The sequence below is a fragment of the Schistocerca gregaria genome, chromosome 1 (assembly GCF_023897955.1).
Source record: "Schistocerca gregaria isolate iqSchGreg1 chromosome 1, iqSchGreg1.2, whole genome shotgun sequence".
Classification (NCBI taxonomy): domain Eukaryota; kingdom Metazoa; phylum Arthropoda; class Insecta; order Orthoptera; family Acrididae; genus Schistocerca; species Schistocerca gregaria.
In genome coordinates, this window is record NC_064920.1 from 867,356,421 (window position 1) to 867,381,719 (window position 25,299).

The following is a 25,299-nucleotide window of genomic DNA, read 5'->3' on the forward strand; positions in this document are numbered from 1 at the left end:
AACAAGTATGAAATGGCCAAGTCACTGCTACTATAGTGCCTGTCATGAACACTGGAGCAACAGCTCAAACAAGGTATCTATGAGGGAGTTATTGGTGACAGCACTCCTTCACAGCTATGAATCTCATGCCTGATTGGACTTGGTGGACTTGTGGATCATGAAACTGATATCACAGGTGCAACCCATGGTGATTTCACATGAACATGAACATCTCAGTGTGAAACTATGGCTCAGATTAGCTACACATCATTAGTCACCTCTGACGGAACATCAGTTATCTGGCTAACAATGCACTGACACATGACAACCTCACCACCCGACCCATCATGATGCTGCCAAGGCTGACTGATTTCAACTGTCTCCACCTGAGCTATCAGTGCCAGATGCCACAATAAACAATGACCTTTGGTGTGTCTAAGACAGCCCCACCCACCCAGCAACACAGCCTTGCCCGCCACCATAGCCATTCTCCCACGCTAATGCTGGTTACATTCTCAGTTCAGAAATGCAGCGTACAACTGTCAGCCACCATGTATGTTCCCAAACTCCAACAGTGGCCTGCAGTAGGCACACTGGGCCGCTCTCAGCTGTCAATATGACTCCATGTACATAACACATTTGACAAACAAACATCACAGTCTCAAACTTCTGGCTCTCATCTCTACGTGTTTGGCCACCTAACACAAAACTACCTACTTGTTGATACACAAGCCAGTCCCATGCCCACAACCAGGACACCCTCTTCTGCTGTTACATCACATGTTCAGCTTCTTGTGATGAATGCCACTAAAATCACGGTTTACAACATTGATATTGATCTGGATTCCAGTGACCCACTTCCATAGTGACATAGAACACATTCTTGGTGCACACTTATTATGATACTACCAACTGCTACTGGAGCTGGCTTGGTGGGAAGGGGGTTGACACATTATTGACGTGGTCAATAACAAACTCCCCTCAGACAGCAGACGAACCATATCAATCTCTGTTAGCCCTCTTACCATATCACCCATTGCCTCACCCTTCTCAATGAGATTCAGTTAGTCCAGACTCAATATTTTAACATGTGACTTTCCAACACTCATATATGTGACAAAAATAATGACCAAGAAAAGACTTTCATTCTACAGTCTAGTTATACTAAAGTTGGTGATAGTGTGGGGGAGGGGAGAACAGTTGGAAAGGGGGGAGTAGGGGAGGTACTAGCTAATGTCTGGCTGCACTCAGGGATGATCATCTAAGAAAGGTTGAGAACCACTGATCTACAACCACACAATTTATGTGCAGCAAAGGCCACTTGGATGAACTATTAAAAACAAGGATTGTCTGCCCATCTGATTGTGCTTGTGTGTCACACTTTAAACTTGTCCTAAAGATACATGCTCCTTAGTATTTGTGCTGTGATTACAAGTTTGAAACTCATGCGGCATAGACAGTTACACGATTCCCAATACAAAAGATTTTACACACTCTCTCTCAGGTGCATTGATCTTCAGTATGGTAGACTGCAAGAAAGCATACTTACAAATTGTTAAAAGTGAGAATGAAATTTCAAAGATTTCTATTATTATGCCAACTGATCTTTCTGAATTTCTATTTTGTCTTATGGGTTAAAAATGCAGCACAAACTAGATAGTGTTTTATTGAAAGTATCCTGTTTAAACTACCCTTCTATTATGCATATCTGAATGATATAATATTTTCTTCCACCATATGAGAAGAGCATCAGCATCACCACAAACTAGTTCTCAACATGCTAACACAGAACAGAGTGATCATAAATGACGTCAAGCATCAGTTGCAACAGTATGATGCAATTTTCATCACCCACCCAATTGACACCAATGTTACCTGTCCCACTAAAAAAAAAAAAAAAAAAAAAAAAAAAAAAAAAAAAAAAAAAAAAAAAAAGACCAAATCAGACTGTTACTGTAAATCATGAATTATGCCATTTATTAAGGATGATAAGCTTCTACCAGTGTTATCTCTTCAATTCCGCTGCCACTCTTCTACCAGCCTCAGTGGACTCTGTGAAACAAGTATTCAACAATATCAAAAATGACATTGCTAAGGCAACTACTCAAACACTACCTTCTTCTAAAGATCACCTATCAATCAACATGGATGCTAGTGACTTCATTATTGGGTTCATTCTACAACAGGAATTTGGTGGTGTTACTCATCTCTGCACTTCTTCACACAGAAAGTGTCTAATTACAAATTAAAATAGTCCCCCTTTGACTGTGAACTGGTCACAGTGTACGAAGACCTGCATTACTTTCAGGATGATGCCGAAGACTGCCCCTCACAATCTACACAGATCACTGCCTCTTCTCATATACCATTAAAAAAAAAAAAAAAAGAAAACATTCTACTGATTCTGTCCCCCACTGTTTCTGTCACTTCAACACCACTCCTGGAAATGGAAAAAAGAACACATTGACACCGGTGTGTCAGACCCACCATACTTGCTCCGGACACTGCGAGAGGGCTGTACAAGCAATGATCACACGCACGGCACAGCGGACACACCAGGAACCGTGGTGTTTGCCATCGAATGGTGCTAGCTGCGCAGCTTCTGCCTTGGTGCCAATGATGGTCGTATGCGTGTTTGGCGCTGTGCAGGTGAGCGCCACAATCAGGACTGCATACGACCGAGGCACACAGGGCCAACACCCGGCATCATGGTGTGGGGAGCAATCTCCTACACTGGCCGTACACCTCTGGTGATCATCGAGGGGACACTGAATAGTGCACAGTACATCCAAACCATCACCGAACCCATCGTTCTACCATTCCTAGACCGGCAAGGGAACTTGCTGTTCCAACAGGACAATGCACGTCCGCATGTATCCCGTGCCACCCAACGTGCTCTAGAAGGTGTAAGTCAACTACCCTGGCCAGCAAGATCTCTGGATCTGTCGCCCATTGAGCATGTTTGGGACTGGATGAAACGTCGTCTCACGTGGTCTGCACGTCCAGCACGAACGCTGGTCCAACTGAGGCGCCAGGTGGAAATGGCATGGCAAGCCATTCCACAGGACTACATCCAGCATCTCTACGATCGTCTCCATGGGAGAATAGCAGCCGGCATTGCTGCGAAAGGTGGATATACACTGTACTAGTGCCGACATTGTGCATGCTCTGTTGCCTGTGTCTATGTGCCTGTCGTTCTGTCAGCATGATCATGTGATGTATCTGACCCCAGGAATGTGTCAGTAAAGTTTCCCCTTCCTGGGACAATGAATTCACGGTGTTCTTATTTCAATTTCCAGGAGTGTGTATCACCCAATTTACTATTGATGTTAGAAATCTTACGTATGTAGAAAATGTTAATCTGACTACCTGTCTAGAATATCCATGACCACATCACACATAGACTATGACCAACTCACGGTCATTGCAATCCCATAACCAGCAGATTACCTACCTACTCCATGACCCAAAAATGTACTATGCTTCAAACAACTCTGCTTTCTGGCCTCTAGTAAACATGTGCTGTGTGATGTTTCCCAGAACAGAATCTGCCCAGTCAGTCTTTCCAGAAAAACATGTTTGACCACCTTCAGTGTCTTTCAAACCCTGGAATATGGCCATCAGTCAAACTTGTAACTGACGGGTTCACCTGGCTGAAGGAAAATTAAGATTGTAAGTCCTGGGCATATGAATGTGCAGCCTGCAAAAGGAGTAAAATTGGGTGCCATGTCCAGCCTCTAATAGGCAGACTGGGGATTTCCCATGGTAACTTCCAACACATCCACGTAGACCTCATCAGGCCCCTCCTGGAGTTAGAGGGATTCCAATATATGCACTCCATCACAGACAGAGTTATTGATGGGTGGAAGTCATGCCCATCGGAGACATCACACAGAAGCAGTTGCCAGAATATTAATTGATAACAGGATCTCCCAATTTGGTTGCCCGGCAATCAGGAAGGTAAATTTGAGTATTCATTATTCACAGAACTGTGTAACATATGTGGAACCCACAGCTACCACAACACAGCATCCCATCCCCAGAGCAATGGATTAGTTGAATGATGGCATCAGACCATCAGTCTGCTTTGATATATCATGATAAATCATGGCCTGAGGCCCTTCCATGGGTGTTGCTGTGGATACATGCAACTTACAAAGAGGAACTTTCCACCTCTCTTGCAGAGCTCCTCTATGGTGAACCTTCATACCTCTCTGCCAGTTTTGTCAGAAGTCTCCTCTCCCCATCCCAAGCTAATCTGAGATCCCAGTACTAGTGGCTTGTATGTGCCATCATATAGCCTGCCTGCGCATTTCCCCTCTTGCTCCACAATCCTTGCCTCACAAACACGTTTGATATTATCATTCATGGTAAATGCTTCACCATTTCTGTCAACAGATTAAAGCCTACATGGACTATAGAAGACAACGATGGTGCTGAATTTATGCCTGATGTGCCTCCTTTACTGCCAAACCTACTTTATGCTTGAAAGCTCAACTTTGATATATACGGTCTCCTCCTGAAGGACGTCTCCTTCAATTTAGTGAGTGACCATCTCGTCATCAATGCCTGTCACAATGAACATCAGTTGGTTAGCTGATTTCTCACATGCCAGTTTTCTTGCACCATCCCGCTGCCATACAACATCATGTGGCCAGTCATGTTGCACCACCCCAGGAATGTAATCCTGAACATCATGGTACCAAGGACTATACCCCTTCCACCACCTGCTTCAGATCAGATTGCTGATGTTCCAGCTGCACCCCATCTTCCATGGTCTTGTCCCTGACAGTGACTGACACTAGTATGTCTCACTTTTGATGACCTTGTCATGTACCCCAACACCTGCCTGATTACCATTTTAATGTCATCTGCTGGCTACAGCTTATTTCTGCCTAGCATATGTCACAAGCTGAAATGCATTACTCATTTCCTGCTGTGTGCCCACCACAATGCACACTGCCACAAGCAACTCACCAGCACAGTCTGCAGCTTTTGCTGCCTCTGGATCACAAAGTCCCGGGTTCAATTCCTGGCTAGGCTGGGGATTTTCTCTGCCCAGGGACTGGGTGTTGTCCTCATCATTGCATCATCATCATAATCATTCATGACAGTGGCTAGATTGGACTGAGTAAAAATTGGGACTTCATACGGGCGCTGATGACCACGCAGTTGAATGCCCCACAAACCAAATGTCGTTGTCGTCATCATCATCATATTTTCCAGCACAAAGACACCTTGTGCTCCTCACTTCTTCTCATGCCCTGCCCCATGGAGAGGTAGGCAGGCTAGTTGAAGAGTCAATTAATAACACCACTGCCACAAGGGAAAAATATCTCTCTGGTTCCCAACAGCAGCAGGTTGGGCCCTCTCTCTGGCTTCACAGTCTGCTCTATGTCTTGTACCATGCCAGCTGCATTTTGTGTACACTCTTATGCTCAATAATAAATAATCTTCTATACCAGTCATATGTGTACTAATTATGTTTCATACCCACCAATGTTGGTAAGAACTGCAGTAGTATGACAGTATTATTTCTAGTTCTACAGAAGTATAACAAAATGGCCATCACTCAGTTCTGAGAGCTTTCAGAATCATTAGTACTATTATATTTCTTAATAGAAACTCCCAACAGATTAAAAGTTTTTGTTGGATTATGCCCAGATGCATTTGATTCTAGATTATTTAAGCCTTTTGCCAATGATATGTGATATAGGTTCAAGTCCCACAGTATTTGTGTGTCAGCAGCGTCCACAACAGTGCACACACTCCTGTACACTATGTGGTTTATTTTGCATTCCATAAACTTTGACAAAAACCTCTTTTTTCTGACTGGATAGATGATCTTCCTATTATTTCAGTAAGTTATAAGTCAACAGAAAGTTTCATATCAACAGAATAGATAAAATCCAAACTGTTTTGGTTTTGCTGCCCCAAGTTTTATAGTTTTCAATAAAGCTATATATCAATGTAATCCTATGTTAGTACAAATATTATATAAATGTCAGATCATTTATAAATAATTATAATTAATATCCATAAAAGTACAGAAATCTTTGAAATATATGCCCATTCCTGCAATACAAAATAAATTGCCCTCATCATTTTTGACTTCACTTGTTTCAATTTATTTATCTGAAATAAGATATATTTATCATTGTTTACTCTTATTAAAACAGCTCTATATTGTTGTTCTGTATACTTGTAAAAGAAATTAAATAATTTTGAAAGCATAATTGATGACATATAATGCAAACTTTCACTCCTGGTTCTGAGATCCTTGGTAATTGCTGTTCTGTTGGCATTAGGAAATAATCTAAGGCATAATAACTGGACTTAGCAAATTTTCTCATGATGCTGTGATGTACTTAAAGGCTACAGCTACTTAAAGGCTACTCAAAAGGCTACAGCTAATTTTCAGACTTAAAAAAAGTCAGCAAGCACAACTGTTTATATGTAACTGCACAAAGCTTTTGTCATGATGTAACTCGACTGCTGCTGAGACCATAGAGTCATGCCATTATGTCTTACAAACCTTGTACAGCAGAAAAGTTGGTGCTGTTTGCTTTACTTAGCACAGAGTCACACAACTTGTCTTGAATTTCCATGTCATTTTTATGCATCCTGTCACAATAAATTTCTCTTTATGTAATTATGCTGTCATAGAATCACAGTTTGTGGTTCCTTGGGTCTTGTGCATGACCTGTGTTGAAAAATGTTACATTTGGAAGGGACATGGAAGAAGAGTTCTCATTTAATTCCTTCCTTTACCTTTCTGCTATGACACAGAGCTACTTGACAACATGAGACTTCCAGAGGGTAAAGAAAAATTTTATTTTGGCAGCTGGGCATCAGATCTACAGCTGTACAGTTAGCACTGTTCTAATAGTGTGTACATCACACATGATTTGATCTGGAAATTTTCAACTGTAAGCCAATGGTCTTATATAATTTACCAATAATAAGAGATTCAGCTATTTCTGGTACAGTAGTTCAATGTAACAAATTGTGGACATAGGCTCTGTAGTAATAGGTAATAGACAAAGAGAGACATGTGATAGTCTACTAAAGATGAGACTGATTTTCCTATCAGCTGATATAGATATTAATAAATGAAAAAGAGTGCTATCAACTTCATTGCCATTACTGCCTAAAAAGACTCAAGGCAGTACATAAAATAGTTGCATTACATGGAGTTGGCAATGCTCCTTCTGTAAGCTCTTTTTAGGAAATTACCAGTGTGACTGCCTTTTTTGACTTAATTTGACTTAATTACTAGTTCAATGGATGATTTTTCAGTTTTTATAAAATATAAATAATAAAAGCAAAAAACCAAGATTACTTTTTAATCATTAGTAAAAAAAGTTGATAATTATTACAGTCTTTTTCCCCATGCTTGCAGTAAAAGTAAACATATATTCCTTTGAAGAATCGAAAAATTACTGGCTCTTGATCTAAAACATCAATTGGACATAATCCCTTCTTGCAGAGTTTCAAAGTAATTATGTCAAAGTTTCATTTAAATAGCCATGAGGAATAAATTTATCATAACCAATCTAACCATGACCCTCTTTACAAAATTCGTCCATGATTTGAATTGTATACTCCTCTTCATTTGATTCCTACTGACACGTCACAGTTGATAAAGGTATGTGCCATTTCTGGGAATTAATTCATATTTAAGTGTATGTGAAAACTAGGTGAGATAAGGATCACATAAAACTATTTGTTGTTTGTAATCCTTGGGCTGGTTGTATACTTAGGATGAGACAATGTGCAATGAAATGGTCACATGAGCTAGGCAACAGGACACTTTTGAATAGACTGTTGGAGAACAATTTTGACAAAGGCTATACCATATATGATCGTGCAGTGCAGAGGTTCTGTAAGTCCAAAATTGACATTTTGAGTTAAGTCCAAGTGATACTATGTAGGTTCTTTAAATGGTCTACACAGATAAATAAATAAATATTGGTAATGATTCTTATTTGCACTGTTTCTGTGTGACAAAGCTATTGAAGGGAAGTATGGTTATATCTGAATAAACTGATAGAAAACTGAAAGTTATATTTTTTCACTGATATCACTGTCTGTTGGTCTTTTGAGCTGATGTGATAAAGATTCATGTACTCTCCCCTCTCACCCCGAAGTGAGAAGGACCTGCATTTTTAAATGGGCCTTTTTGGAGAAGAAGTCAACAGGAAGAGAGAATAACTGACACATTCTCACTGGCTTTGTTGTACATCATGGGGGTATGAGGTAAATAATGAGCTGTACACAATAACTCAGAGGAATTAATCTTCAGTCAGTGTTCCAGAATTGCCACAATGTTTCTTAAAATGGATGCATCCATACCTGTGTGCATTTCTGGACTTACAATTTCTGGTGTGACTAAACGTGCATTAGCATAACTACATCACCTCTGAACAATTCACATTGTCTCTCACCCTAACCACTATATTTGATGAACTATACCATCATGAGAGTTATTTGCAATAATTTAAAATAATTATATAATTTTGTAAATTTTCTATTACACCAATAGTTGTCTTTCTCTGTTTATGAATGGGATAATACATTATTGCAATGAGGATGGAATTCACACAATGGACAAAAGATTAAACATAATCAATTGAAAATTGATCCTGGAAGGAGCAAAAAGTCAATGAAAATATAGGAAAATTCACAATACATTGTGTGCATTACTGTGCATGTACCATCTCTGACAATAGTGGTCATAGCACCTTTCCTAATCCAATTCCCAAACTGAAGTATCCTCATAAAATACAAAGACATTTGGGTGGAAAATTAATTTTAGGGAGAGAAATATATGCATACAATTGAGCTATACTGACAATGTATCCTGATACATGTTAGTGAGGCATCACTCAATAGGTTTCATTATTACAAACAGATATTTCATTTTCTAAAATATTCATTCATTTTGTCATTTTGTAAAATTATCAAAAAATAAATACACAAGATGGGCACATTGTTGCCAGTCAATTGCTGGATAGCCAGGCACAAGATGTCATTGACATGGGATGGCCAAAAATAAAACTGATACTGAAAATGTTGGTCACAGTGATTACAACCAATTACATTTTTCAGTTAACATGGGCATAGGTGATAGTAACATTACCATTCTAGGTGAGACAGGGTCAAAATTTTCCCCAGGAATTATTTTTTCTCCTAGTGAAAATGTAATACACAATGGCACAGACTTACTAAATCATTCTTTTGCTTGCCGCACTTACACCTAATGGTAACATGATTGGACAGCATGCATTGTACACACTGGAAACCCTGAACATGATGCAGATCTTACACCAGTTATTTAAACAAAGCTTCAATAATTTCAAGAATAAGTTTAAGGAAGAACAAAAACAAATACTCATACAAAGTACCAATGCAAAATTTAACAATTTTACACATCAGCAGAGAGATACACAAAAAGAGTTACTTGAACAATTAAGGAAATAAAGGATAGAGCTGAAACTAGTATGAGAGACCAGAAGGTACTCTAGGGATGCAAGAGTTATGTAGATATGATTGCGGAAGTGATGAAGGTACAGAAGACAGAACTGAAATAAATCAGCAGTTGAAAGCAGCGGGGTAAAATTGGCAAATAACATTATTAGTAAGACCGAAAAGGAAAAGAAACATTCAACCCCAAACTATCAGGTCTCAACAGACAGGAGAGATAATCTGAGCATGTATCAGTCTTAAACTCTAACCTGTCATGTGAAATAGATCACAAATATAACATGCATCAGACTCTGCCAATTTATGTCTCTGTTACACAGAGGTATTTGGAATACAATCAGTTACATAAAAACAATGCCATGCTGTCAGTGGACAGTTCTGCATGCCTTTCTAATTTGCTCATAGATGAAGGCTTGTTACAACACAGGCAGTTTCCAATTTTTTCTTCCGAAGGTAAGTGAACAAACTCAGTCATGTCCATGAGAAGCTTCCAGAATGTTGTGCCAAGTGGACTGAAGCACAGAAGATATACTTTGTGGTAAGTTATATACAGGGTGATGTCTTGCTGTGGACCACTGGCATAGCAGAAAAATGACACATCTATGAACAGTTTGAAAGGGTATTCCTAGACAAGTTCTGGACCATTGCAGTATAAGATCGAGTGAGACACGAAGTGCTTAATACAGCGCCATTCAGCTGTAAAAGTGAATGGTTCAGAAGATACTACGAGAAGTATCTAAATAAAACAAATTACTGAACACATCTGAAATCAGGTGTAAATGTCCTAAAAATTTTGAAAAGCTGACAACCGGCTAACATACATGAGAAATTAATCACCATTCCTGAGGACAAGAAAGAGAATTTCTTCTCTGTTCTTGATTCCATTGATGTTATCTATGAAGAGGGACCTGCACAACCACAAAGGAAGAACATACAGGCAGACCCAACATTAACTAATGGACAACACAGTGGGAATGGCAATAACAACAAACATGGTTGGCAGCAATATCCCCCTCGCTGCAATACCAAAGCCACCATTTTGGTAGTGGAAATGGACAAAAATTCAAGTGCGGATATAAAAATAACCAAGGACAGAATTTCAATGCCAGGATTTAACGGCCAGAGAGAGTATAGTCAGCAAGCATATAATACACCACTGACAGGGGCCAATGTCCCAAACAGCACCTGCCAAGGGCAGAATGCAGCCATGTGGCAAAGTAATCTGCTGTCGCCTGACTATAATCATTACAATCAAAATTACTTTTTGAATAGCAGCCAGTGACAATGAAATTTCAAGTCAAGAGCTGTGCAGGGTACTAACTAGCAAAACCAGATGCATAAAGTGCACATAGTTGAGGTTGCCCCTAAAGGTCAGTGCTCAAGGTAATTTGGAAAACTTGAACTGGTCTCAATAGGCCTCTGTTCAATGACCAGTAAAGGGATGGGACATGGAACTAACTAAAAGCTGTTTTCTTAGGTATGTTGATATTGAAGATGACATATGTAGGAAGATATTACCAATTGTGTAGATGAAAATGAAGGCACAGTACAGGCAGGAATCAATGCACAAATACTTGGTTTGAGGGTATCCATAGTACTGAATACTGGAGCCATCCTGAATATAATTTCACAGGGTCTGTTTTATCAATTACAAAACTGAGGACTTTATCAATTACCAAAATGAGGACACATTCTGATGCTTCAAGTACTCCTCACAACTCATCCAAAATCAACAAAGTATGGTAAGTTGAAATGCAACTGGTACCTGCTGTACACAGGGCAATTTGTTATATCAAAAATTCCTTACCCAGTAGCAGCCTGTAAGTTAGTAGACTTAAGCAGTGATATAGAAAAATGGGGCTCTACTCACACAAAGATATACATGAATATGTGCACTAAACAGAATTTGACACTGATCAGCATAGCTAGGAGCAATGTTCATAAGTGTGTATAAGAGAAGACATACTGTCCACATGAATATACTTATTATGATTGAAGTTCAGTTTTAAGGAAAGATTTCATTTAGCCTGTTTCATATGTGTGGTCTTATTATGATGTAAGGTTTAGTTATGTATGATTTTCATTGTATGTTTAAGAGCCAGACAAACACAGAAAAGATTGCCCGCATTGAGCATAAGAAATTATATAATTTGACACTGTACTGTTTAAACACACAGTATGTGTGTGATTGAGATGTAGTGCATGAAAGTAGTGAAGTGGGGTGTGACGAGCAATATACACTTCGAAAAAACTTTATAATATGAATTGACTACTAAGGAAATAAAACATATACACTATAGAACTAAACTACAACTAAGAAATCAGGAAGAACTAAGATAAGGAATATATATACAAAGGACTATCTACAGAAAACTAGCAACACACTATGATACTATGTACATTTATTTACATTTTTAGAAGTAGGTATTTGCACTCTTCATGAACGGGGATAGCTTTATGAGGAATGAAGAAATATAAACTAAGCTTTAAATATAGTATCAGAGATATGAATATACCCCACCTACGACAACATTTTTCTTTCCAGGTGAAAAAAGGTAAGTCAGAACAACAGCCACAGTAAGAACATGTGCACTCTCTTACAACTCATAAAACAATTGATAAAGGATGAACTGCATACTGATAGAAATTGAATATATGAATACTGAAATGCGAATATCTTCCCACCCGTATCTGAAATCTCCTCCTCATGTGAACTCCCTCAGAAGACCTAAATTTTAGTCAAATTTTTAACTTTCTGGACTTTATATTGTTATGCCTATACCCAGTTCCAGTAATAAAAAGCCATTTAAAAAACTAGTACAATTGAGTTTATTATCTCAGATTAAATTTTGCATTAAGATAATACACAATTTATGTTAGCAGCTAAAGGGAATAAGCAGTTTGTTAATCATCCAAATTAGAAATTTTGTGATGTGAGATGTGCACTCATTTTGCACCACGTATTCTGGAAAATTTACTTCTCACTTATTTCTGAAAAGCTATGATGTCCATTCATTATGATCATTAAAATGATAGCTCTACTTGAGAGTAAGTAGTAATATCTTATTCGAGGTAATTTGTTTATAATTAACTAAAATGTAAGTTACATTGTTGTACTGTAAATTCATGGAAATTATAAATGAAATTAAATACACTTTTAGAAATTAAATATCAGAACATGTAGGGCAATATGTGGCTCATTTTCTGATGCAAGTAACTAAAATCATCTCATGACTTTTAATTGTTATTTTGCAAATCTTGCATTCAATAATGCATTTGATTGTTTTGTTTTCTAAAAAAGGAAGTGACACACAAGTTATGAAGATAGTCTGCATTATTATCTTTCAGAAGCTGTTTGTGTTTTCGGAGGCTGTTAGATGGCCAATGTCATTGGTAATCTGTCAAATTATATGACAAGAAATGTGTTATAATCTGTGTTTTATTTCAAAATATGTACTACAGAGATGCAAGTATTGAGGACTTTGTGAAGCAACAACCCCTGAGGTAATCAAAGCTGAGTATCTAATCATATGGAGTAATTTACTTAATATGCCAACTTTCATTAACTGTGATTGTGAATGGTGGAAACCCAAACCTATTAAGTTGCTCCAGTGGTATGATTGAGAACTGACTATTACTACTCTACAACTACAGTATACTCAGAATTTGAGATACAATATATTTTTCCACTCAGCATCAGTGGCACTTAAAGCGCTCCTATGTGCTAATTTTTGCACTACATTTTAGAGTCTAATTGTGATGTGGAACAATTGTTTATTGGACAATAGTTGGGATGAGGCAGGAAGTGTGGCGTGGCTAATCATCATTGGACCAATCTGAGACAAGTACTTTTTTTTTTAATTTTAAATTACTTTTCCTCATGAATTATTTTTCCTACTTTCTTCTGTCATGTGACTGTTGACAGGTGGGATAGTTCTGAATTTGAATTTGTGTGTGGTGATAATCTAGGTAGGTATGTTTACTTTTGTGTTTTGTGCCCAATATATCTTCAAATATGACAAGCACAGAAAATCTTGATACAGCTGGAGAGGTTTCATATACTCAACATCCTCAATCATCAACACCAAACTTGCAACAATCACATTTCTAGAAATTTCTCCAAATGAACAGGCCTCATGTGCAGTGACTCAAGAATTTTTATGTAAATCCTACAAACACTCAGCCTGTAACCATCTCGAGCACTCGATATTGTGGGAGGGAGAACGTTTCTACTGATCCACCTGTTTCTATATGCAGGTTGGAACTTTGTTATTAGAAGACTGTAGGAGGGGTGAGTCACTGATGATGACAAGTGTTTGCTGCCAACACCACAGAAGACATGAGGAGAACTCAAGGAATAATTATGTTGTATTCTTTGATGTGTTAGTGTCTGTGGTGATTGTAACAAAGACTATTGAACAGTTGAAGATAGATTGCTATGCACATTCATGTATTGGACTCGCTTGAGACTTTTAAATTTTTTTGTGTCTTGGACTTGGAGAAGTCAAGACACATGTTCATATTTTCATATGGTTCTTAAACCAACTCTTATGTCTCAATGTACTTAATTATTTCTAAAGCTTGAGATACAAGTGAGACAACAGAGATATTTATATGTCTAAGAAGAGAATTTTGTTCTGCATAGCATTTCTAGTACATAGTTAATCAACAAGTATGTTGACACTAAAGTTCATATACGTCATCAATAAATTACAGCAATAAGAAGATATTATTTTCTGTTCCGGGAAAACGTTAGAATATGGTGAAGATATTAGGTGTTGCTATAGCAACCAGGCTTAACAAGATACGAGAACTGTTCCCAGAAAATGTGTTGAGTCCAACAAACAAATGGAAGAAAGTTGTAAGTGCAACACTGTAAAAGACTTGGGAAAGTAATAGCAAAGTAAACTGGAGAAAAGACCTCAATTTTTCGACTAAGAAGATTGGGTGTGGAGAGTAAGCAGTCTTCACACACATACATTGTGCCGATGCCGATGCAGTAACCAGTCACTGATGCCAACCGCAGCAGCTGCTGCTCACAGGTGCTGACTCCACGTCCGCTTGCTGATGATGATGCTGAAACCAACATCCGATGCTGCCGTCACCAGTGCTGTCCTGTGTGGTTACACATTCACTCACCAATACAGCTAGAACTCTATGTCAGGCGAGAGAAAAACAATAATTTTTGATAAAAGTTGAGGGGTAGAGTGAATAATAAACTTTTAGTGTAGTTATTGTACTAAGTGATGAATTTTCTTTTAGACGAGTGTTAGGTTTAAGATCAATAAAATTATGGATCAAGAACAGCAACAAACTTCAGGACCAGCCATGGCCATGGCACTGAATAGGGACACGCCAGACTGTACTGAAGAAGCAAATTTAATCAAGGGAGTAGGTCTAAAGTTAAGAATCAGTAAACACTCAACTAAATGCTAGATTAGTAACTCTGTCGACAGTTTAATAGATACTGTAAATTCTTTAGTCAGTAAAAATAGCTTCATAATGCACTTAAACATAGGTGGTGTGTCGGGAGAAATGAACAAACTATATGACTTAGAAATACTCTTAGGGCAAATTAAGTCTGTAAAAGTCATATGTTTGAATGAACATTGGCTTAAATGGGAGAATGTCAAGCTACTAAATTCACTCTCAGGATACAAGTTAACATCAAGTTTTTGCAGAAAAAAGGGGTATGGGGTATCATGTATATTAGTTGAACAAACACAAAACTTCAAAACCAAAATGACATTCGATTGTTTAAATGAGGAACAGGTATTCGAAAGCTGTTGCATTGAGCTGTCTGAATACGGTTTACTAATCATAAGCATATATCATGTCCCAGAATATTGGGCTACTAGGGCATTTCTAGAGAAACTCTGCTAAGTAGGTTGCAGATAAGGAAACCATATAAAAAGATTGTAATTTGTTCTGATTTTAATATAGATATAAGAGATGAAAACAGATTTGTTACCACCCTGAAGGATTTTTTGGCTACAAACGGCTTAACACTAAATTTTACTGAGTACACCAAGGTAACAGCCACTTGTGCCACAAGCATTGATAATATAGTGAACAGCAAAAATTATGGGAATACACTAAAACATGTATTAGACTTAGGAATATCTGATCACTGAGCACTTTTATGTCATTGCCATACATAGACAAAACATATAGGCCCACAGTGAAATTGGTCAGAAATTACAGCCAGCCAAATATAAATACAATTACCTTGAAATTAAAGGAAACCCATTGGACCTTCAGCAACCAGTGTTCAGTAAACAATAATTACAACACTTCCATATCTGAATTCAAGAACATTTTCAATGAAAGCTTTCCCCTCATATCAACAAATCATAAATACAATAAAAGTAAGACATGGATTACGGAAGGTATCAGGATGTCTAGTATTAGAAAGAGGGAAATGCATAACAAAGTAAAAACTAACCGTGATGCTGAATTTATCAGGTACAAAATCAAATACAAAAAAATATTTGATCGGGTAGTTAAAAAAGCAAAACTATTGGCAAACAGTAGATATATAGCTAATGCCTCAAATAAATCAAAAGCAGTATGGCAGGTTGTCAAGAAAGAAACAGGTACTGAAGAAACAAAACATTTTAATTACAAACTAGAAATTGGTGGGAATACTGTTACTAACACTTGGCACATCTGTGAAAAATTTAATAAGTACCTCATAACCACAAACAAAATTCATAACTTCTTAATTCCACAAATAAGACCTGATGCACTACTGCAGGAATCAAGAGAGTTTAAATTTACTGCAGTATAATGTCATGAAGTAGCTAACATCATACAATCCCTAAAAAAATCTTAAATCTGTGAGATGGGATGAAATTCCAACAAATATCATAAAGGCAGGAATTGATAGCATTGCACCTCAACACTGTAAAATGATAAACCAATCATTTGATGAGGGCTGCTTTCCAGACATACTGAAATATGCCGAAGTCTGTCCAGTCTACAAAAAGGGAAAACAAGATGATTTAGTAAATTTCCACCCAGTGTCTATACTCCCAGTTTTCTCTAAAATAGTTGAATGAATAGTATTTAATCAATTAGAAAAGTACAATAAGGAAGGTAATATTATTCTCAATAACCAATATGGGTTTAGGAAGGGACGAAACACTTTACAAGCTGTAAATGAACTAATCTCCAAAGTATGTAAATGCCTTGACAACAAACAAAGTGTATGTGGTATTTTTTGTGACCTCTCAAAGGCATTTGACACAGTAAACCATACGCTACTGCTCCAAAAATTGGGTACCTATGGCTTCCATGGAAAATCTATAACATGGTTTTCACCTTATCTCAAAAACAGATACCAAGTGTGGTGATACATCAAAAGGCAGAGAAAACTTGCTCTAGCTGGGAAGAAATTCAAGCAGGCGTGCCCCAGGGCTTGATATTAGGATCACTTCTGTTCTTCTAATACATAAATGGCATGGCTAGCAAAGTAAATACAGATACAGTACTTTACACAGATGACTCAACTGCTGTAGTCTGCTGCAAAAACATTGACAAATTAGTAAGGACCATGAAACAGACTCTGCAAGAACTTGAACAATGGATAAAACTAATGGATGGATGAAATTAAATCTTGAAAAAACCTAAATCATACACTTCAGGACCAAACAAACTACTGAATGTATATCACAATAGAATATTCAGGTAAAGAACTGACCACATATGATTCTGTAAAATTTCTTGGGATAACTTTAAATAAAAACTTGCAATGGACCGAGCATGTGGACAGTTTACTGAAGAGATTAAATAGTTTAGTTTACGCAATGAGGGTACTTCACAAAGTAATGGATTTAACAGTGAAGAAAATTGTATACCACGCATATTTCATACCACTTATAAGATATGGAATAATATTTTGGGGTGCTGAAAAGACAAACCTCCTTCGAATCTTCAAACTAAAAAAATAAAATAATCCGAGCAATGACAGGAACGAACAGTAGACATTCATGCAAACCACTATTCAAAAGCCTGGGCTTCATGACAATCTTTTCCATCTTCATATATGAAATACTTCTCTTTGAACAGAAAAAGTCACATCTGTTTGAAGGAAATACATTCACACATGCCTATGAAAGTAGACATAAATTGAAATACATGCTAACTTGTCACCGACTCACAGTATATGAAAATACCCCATATCACATGGCTCTGAAGATCAGAAATAAGATAAGGTCAATATTTGGGGAATCCACATTGGAGACCATTGGCACATTGCTAAAAAGCAAATGTTGTTATAGTCTGGAAGAATTTCTAAATGAATAAAAAGCAATGTTATAGTTTAGAAGAATTTATAAATAAGAATAGGGAGTAAAGATGCAAGTACAAATGGTATACTTTTGAAGCCATATAGATACAAAGTATACACCTTCACTGTGTATTCATGTTTATATATAGAATTATATGGCATTTGTATCCTGTACAGTACATCCATACTTCATACAGGTGTGTGAAGGCTATAGTAATGATTCAACGAGTTACGAAAAGATTTAAAATATAATTTTGTAATGTATGTATGACGTATTTCCTGTAGTGTATAAAATACTGTAACAACTTAGGTTAAAGACTGACGAGACACCAATGTTCTCAATTGTGTATAAAAACATGTTATGTGACAGTGAAGTGTCTTATCTCATCTTATATTGTCTAGATGACCAAAGTGCTAAGTTGGATGACCAGAAAGCTGATTTAGTCACTCTAAATAAAAAATTAAACGCTCAGAATGAAGCCATAAGGAGAGAAGTACGTTTAGTACATTCTAGTTTAAATGCTCAGAGTGAAACCTTGAACAGTCAAGCAGCAAATAAAGTCTATTAAAGACTGAATTTGACTCTTTAAATGATAAGGTAGAAAATCTGAAGTTAGATATAAAGAATGAACTCACTAGTTCTTTTAATACTCAAGTTAAAACACTATTTACTTAATTTGACCAGAGACAGGATGAGCAAATTCAGGATTTGACTAAAAAACTAGAATTTGACATTGAAGGTAAATGTAACAATGTAGGAATGGAACTTGCCAAAAAATTGGGATCATTTCAAAGCATATGCAATGTTACCTTCAATGTTGTAAGTCAGAGGTTGCACACCCTGAAGGAGAGTATTGAGAAAAATATAAGCTAATTCCTTTTGTCCAGTCGCAAATTGCAGGTGTCAACACTTGAGTTGATATTGTGGAAATATATTTTAAAGAGAAAATAGTGACATCAGATACCTTAAATATAAGCAATCTGGAGGGACAAGCAGAAGAGTTAATAGACAGAAAAGTGGCCAAGAGGGTAACCCTGAACGTTTCTTCAGATTTAGCTTTGGAACTTAATGATACGAAGAAAGGCATAGACAGATTATGGAAAGGATTCAAACTTATCCGGGATAAGGTAGACAAAAAAGTGACTTCTTTTAATGTGGTGTTAACCAGTGAGGCAATAACCAACCCACAATGGGGAGCAAATTCAGGAAAATCCAGGCAGTTTCCAAAATTTAAGCCAGATGGGGACATACACCCAACTCATTTTCTGAAACAGTTTAACCAAGCCTTGCCAAAAAACTGGGAAGACTCAAAAAAGATAGAATTTGTGGTAGCAAACCTTTCAGGAGAGGCTGCAGAATGGCGCACTGTGAACATTGAGTATTTTTCGTCCTGGGCTGACTTCCAGAAAAAGTTTAAGGAGAAGTATTGCTTAGCGAGTGACCAAAAATAATTATTATCTGATTTGTGGGACCCAAAGTATTATAACAGTATGTGGTGAACACTGAGAAGGTATTTCGAATGGCATTTGACATGGGACAAGTACTTAAATAAATCCATGGAGGAAGAAGAGTTAGTTAGGATTTTAATAAGGCTATCTTTGATAGGAAATATATATCTTTGCTAAAAAAGATATATCATGTAGTGGGTGGAATACCATAGAAGAATTGTTATCCTTTGTAGATGCACTTGATGCCCTAAACAAAGACAAGAATGAGAACATACATCAAAGTGAAAGTCAGAATTTGCAAAGAAATGATGATAGTAGTAATAGTAATGATAAGAGCCATGAAGCTAATCTAGCTAGAGTACACCATTGTAGTCAGAATAGTGGTAATGAACATTATCAAAAGAAACATTCACCTTTGAATTTAGGCCCAGTAGCTTAGTAGGAATTTGTACCTAGTAGCAATAGGGTACACAGTGGAAAAGTAATATGATTTGGTAACCAGCCAGTGATTACAAACAATGAGGAAAATGTTAAGCGATCTGGATCCAGAGCCAGGGCCCAGGTCATAGAAATAAATTAGGAGGCCTAGCTTATAATAAATATGTTAGCTTTACGCATAAATTTCCGACCAAAGAATGGTTGTTGGTAGAAGAGCCTAGCTTAACTACCATTAATCCACAACCAATAATAGTTGAAAAGATGGAAGAGTTTGAAGTTAACATATTTACTGATTCTGGTAGTGAATTGTCACTTATTTCTAATGATTTCTTTAACACATTATGAATTAAACATAACTTACCGCTACTACCAGTAACAGGAATGTACATAGTAGGTATTACTGGGATCAAAAGTAAAGTTGTGAAACATGAGACCCAGGTGAACTGCATCATTGGGAATGTCCCATTTCGTGAGACACTTTTAGTGGTGGAAAATATCAATAGAAATGTGTTGTTCAGCATAGACTGGCCATCATATTGAATTTTGAGGAAAATTTTTTTGTTTTGAATTTTTTGAATTTGAATTTGAATTTTATTTGATCCTGTAAGATTACATTGTGTACAGTAAATGTACGTGTAATATAGGACATGACAAAGTGTTAACATTTCTTATCACTTATTTTTCTACACCTTTAGCTTATATTTTTACATTACTGATAATGAGTAACAATATATACTAATTTAAGGGCATAAGTATTCTGCAACACTGCAAAACTCTTTTTCAATGAGATAGTCTTTAAGTTTCTTTGGAAAGTCATTGTGAAATACACTATCTTTCAGGGTTTTTGGGCAGACTTCTTAGTAGTCTGATACCAAAGTACTGGGGTCCTTTTTCTAGGATTGCCAGTCGGTGGGGTATGCTCCATACTTCATTCTTCTTTCTTGTATTGTGGGTGTGTACACAAGCATTTGTAATCCAGCCCTTACTACCTTTTGTGATGTACATTATTGTTTTGTATATATACAATGATGAAAAAGTTAAGATATTTAAATTCTTGAAACAGTTTCTGCATGTTTCAGAGGTCTTTCTTCTTAAAATGGTCATAATTGCTTTTTTTTGTAATGTGGACACTCGTTTTGTCTCTTGTTTGTTTGAGTTTCCCCACACAGTCACTCCATACTGTAAGTATGGTTTGAAAAGTCCATGATACACTGTACACAGAAGGTTCTTGTCTGAATACTGTGATACCTGCATCATTAAGAATATGACAGAGCTCCGTTTCTTACAGACATTATTAATATGTTGTTTTTTTTTTTTTTTTTTTTTCCATTTCAGTTCATTATCCACAAGAATACCTAAGAATCTAGCAGATTCTACTTCTTCCAGCCTTGTTCCATCAACCTCTAAATCCATGTCTACAGCCTTTTCCTTGTTTTTAAACACTGCATACATAGTCTTTTTTAGATTTATAACCAGTTCATTTTCCAACAGCCATTGAGCTGTAACATTTGCAGATATGTATGCTCTTCTCTCAAGCTGTTCCATATTTTGGTCACTATTTAGTATTGTCATGTCATCAGCATACAGTATTTTCTTTTCTTCCTCCTCAACACCTATATCATTAACAAATACATTAAATAACAATGGCCCCATTACCAAACCCTTGCGGCACTCCATATTTGATGGATTTGATTTCTGATTGGTACGAGTTTCCTAATGATACATACTGCTTGTGGTTGCACAAGTATGATTTTATCCATTCACCTGGTTGCCCCCGAATGCCATAGTTGCTTAATTTTTGTATCAGCATTTCATGGTCAATGGTGTCAAATGCCTTTGAAAGATCCAGAAACATTGCAGAGACAACCTTTTTCTCATCCAAGGATTGTAAAATGTATTCTGTTAGACTGACAATTGCTGATTCTGTAGATTTACCCTTTCTGAAACCATGTTGTGTGGGCATGAGAATGTTATGTTTGTCCAAAAAGTTAACTAATCTGGTATACATAAGCATTTCTAGGATTTTTGAGAAACCTGTTATCAGTGAAACTGGTCTGTAGTTGTTGGGATCATCCCTACACCCTTTCTTGTACACTGGCACTACCTTCGTTATCTTCAGTTTTTCAGAAAAAATTGCATATCTGAAAGAACAGTTTGCTATGTTCTTCAGTGGTGTTATTATCTCCTCACATACCAGCTTTATTACATGATTTGATATTTCATCATCACCAGCTGATTTCTTGGACTTCAGTTTCTGTATAGTTTTCCGTAATTCATCTTCTGTCACTGGTCTTAAGAACATAGTACTGCATGATCTTTTTGGTACCTTAATATACCTCTCTTTTTACTATTTCTTTCCAATTTTAGGTTTTCTACTACACTGATATAGTTATTATTCAGTATGTTTGCTATTTCCATATCATCTGTGACCACTCTGTTGTCTATTTTAAATGACCTAATACCTTCTTCTTTGTTTGACCCATCTTTTTTCTTTCTTTCAGCATTGATTGCATTCCAAGTTGCCTTTGCCTTGTTTTTTGAGTTCGCTATAGTGGTGTCAATTGCTCTTGCTTTCACTTCTCTTATTGTTTTTCTATATTTCTTTTTTAACATTTTATAGTTTTCAGCTTCGGCCATCCGTCTCACATCCTGAAGCTTCCTTCGCTGTTCTAGTATTTCACTGGTAATCCACTGTGTTTGATCTTGCTGCCTTTCTTGTCTCTTTACTTTGGGAAATGCTACATTAAAATGGTACTTAATTGTTGAAATAAATGCATCATATTTTTCATTTACACTCTGGGGCTGTAGGATTTCACTCCAGGTTTCCTTACTTAACATTGTTCTAAAGATGTTGATATTTTGTTCACTGATGATCCTAATTTCTTTGGTTTTTTTTTTGATTCTCATACTGAGTCATTACTTCTGCAAAAGCTGATTAGTTGTCCATGATGATCAGATATTTCTGTCTGAACTACATGTGACTCATAGTTACACATATTAGTAATTATGTTGGAATAGGAGACAATAAATATTGTGTAAAGGTTGTGACAGACCACTATAATCGTAAACAAATAATTGAGAATCAGCGTTTATGATTAACAGTGACAGCACAATTGTCAACAGAGGTTGGAAATCTAAATGATGCATCACAACGAGCTGACTTACGAAACAAATTAAATCAATCCCCATTATTAACCAACAACCAAAAACTGGATTTATCTAAAATTCTATTGGAATATGAAATGGTATTTTCTGATAGTCTGGGTAGCATTAGTGACTATGCATGTATGCTCCATTTTTTTTTTTAAGACCCTATCAGATACCAGTAAGCCTGAAACAAGTGGTTACGGAAGAAATAGATAAGATGATTCAAAATAAAGTAATAGAATGTAGTACAAGTGTTATGAATAACCCTTTAGTGGTGGTAAAAAAAGCTACAGGAGGTGTGCAGTTAGTGCTGAATGTGCACACTTTGAATAAGCATATAGAGATGGAACAAGACAGACGAATTAACATCAATGAATTTCTGTCCAAATTTTAAAAAGCATAGTATTTTAGCATGATGGACCTGACTACTGCATATTCAGTTACATCCTGATTCAAAGTAGTATACAGCATTTCTATTTGATGGGAAATCATATCATTTTAATGTGTTACTGTTTGGACTAAATATCTCAGTATCTGTGTTTATACGTGCACTCGACGAGACTTTAGGAATGGAACTGTTAAGAGAATTAATAATATATGTGGATGATATCCTTATAATCTCCATTACATGAGAACATTGTAAAACCTTAAGGAAGACCCTGAAAAAAATTTAAAGAAAAGGGTATAACAGTAAAATTATCTAAATTGCATTTTGTGAGGCAAGAGATTAAGTTTTTAGGACATATTGTAGGAGTACAGGGAATTAAACCCAATCTGGAATGTATAAAGGCCACCCCCTAGACAGACAAGACAATTGGAGAGATTTATTTGAATGGTTGGATGTTACAGATGATACATACGAAGTCAAGAGCTAAACGACCCAAGACTTCTGCGTTTATTATGGAATGGAATAGCAAGAGGCTAATAATGTGTTGGAGAATGTGAAAAAAGCACTGGTGGAATCACCTATACTACACCATCCAGTTACAGGTGAGCCATTTAAAATTTCAACAGATGCCTCTGACTATGGTATAACAGTGGAACTTTTACAAGGAGAATGTAGTCTGGAAAGTATAAATCACATATCTATAGCTTTTGCTAGCCAAAGTCTTCACAAACATGAATTAAACTATATGGCTACAGAGAGAGATTTGATTGATTGATTGATTTTAACAGGGAAGCTAAAACAGCTTAGATCTGATTCACCACTGCCCACACCGAAACTAGGTTTATTGTGTGGTATCGCTCCCTGTGTATCTAGTAAAGCCAACCAGTCCCTCTACCAGCTTTTTGTTAGACACAATTTCTTCAGGTCTAGTTGTCCCAAAGTATCTTTTACTCTCCAATTCCATGCATTCGAAGATTACGTGTGATGCAGTTTCTTCACCCTCATCACAGTTCCTACATTTAGGGCCCTCTTCCATTACACCCATTGTGTGTAGGTGTTTTTTGAAATTCTCATGGCCAGTCATCAGTCCAGTCATGAGTTTGACCTCATTCCTGTTCAATCCCAGGAGTACAGAGATTCTTTTAAAACATGGCTTGGGCATGATTACCTTACCATATTTTTGTTTAGGGACCTTGGTCCAATATCCTACATGCTGTATCCTAAGCCAGCTGCGCAGTTATAATTTGATCACATCCTTGGTGATTGTCAGGACAGGTTCCAGGCCAATAAATGGAGTTGTTGCCCCCATCCTAGCCAATCTATCGGATTGTTCATTGCCACAGATCTTGAGTGGCCAGCAACCCACACTAGGATTACCCTATTGCTTCTCCCTAGCTCCACCAGAGCCCTATGGCAATCTGCAACAATCTTAGATCTTGTCGCAGGAGCTGCCAATGATTTCAGGGCTGCCTGGCTGTCTGAAAATATGTAGATGCTACAGTCATTGTAGCAACTACGCATGTTCTCCTCCACATATGCCCTGATTGCAGTAATTTCCGCTTGGAATACAGAGGCCAGTTTCCCTAGAGAGATGATGCTCTCCAGTTTTGGCTGAACACTGTACACCCCTGCCCCAATACCTTAGTCTGTTTTCAATCCATCGATGAACCAAACTATGTCCCCCATACAATGTGAAACTGTTTTTTCCCACTGCTCCCTACTTCCAATTATTTTGTTCTAAGTCTTGTTGAAGCAGTTGGGAGTTATTATATAGTCAGCAGGCATCGCCCAAGCCATTCCTACATTTACCTCACTCACCATGTTAGTGTGTGATTCTGGATATCCAAATGATTCCCAGTTTCCACCACTTTTAAGTCTCTGTGCCCCAGCTGCTGCTGCTCCATCTTGACCCAAAGGTGAAGTGGTGGCATACCCAGCACAGCTTCAATTCCAGGCGTTGGTGTGTTGCAAATTGCGCCTGTTATGGCTACACAGGCCAATCTCTGCATCTTAGCAAGCTCCTTACCAGCAACCGGCTGTTCTACCTTCATTCCACCACATTATAGCCCCATAGGAAATTCTAGGTCTAATCAATGTGATGTATATCCAGTGTACAAGTAGG

At 37.2% G+C, this 25,299-nt stretch overlaps 1 protein-coding gene across 2 annotated transcripts in view; it reads left to right on the forward strand.

The window, feature by feature from the left end:
* Positions 1 to 25,299, forward strand: part of LOC126273074 (uncharacterized) — a 155,306-nt gene that overhangs the window by 88,672 nt on the left and 41,335 nt on the right. The window contains exon 5 of one of the 2 annotated variants that reach the window (XM_049976497.1): positions 12,011 to 12,217. The exons of the other annotated variant lie outside the window; for it this stretch is intronic. Coding sequence (XP_049832454.1) covers positions 12,011 to 12,046 — 36 coding nt within the window. The 3' untranslated portion in view covers positions 12,047 to 12,217. Of the gene's footprint in view, positions 1 to 12,010; positions 12,218 to 25,299 lie in introns of those variants that run through there. 2 annotated transcript variants of the gene reach the window in all.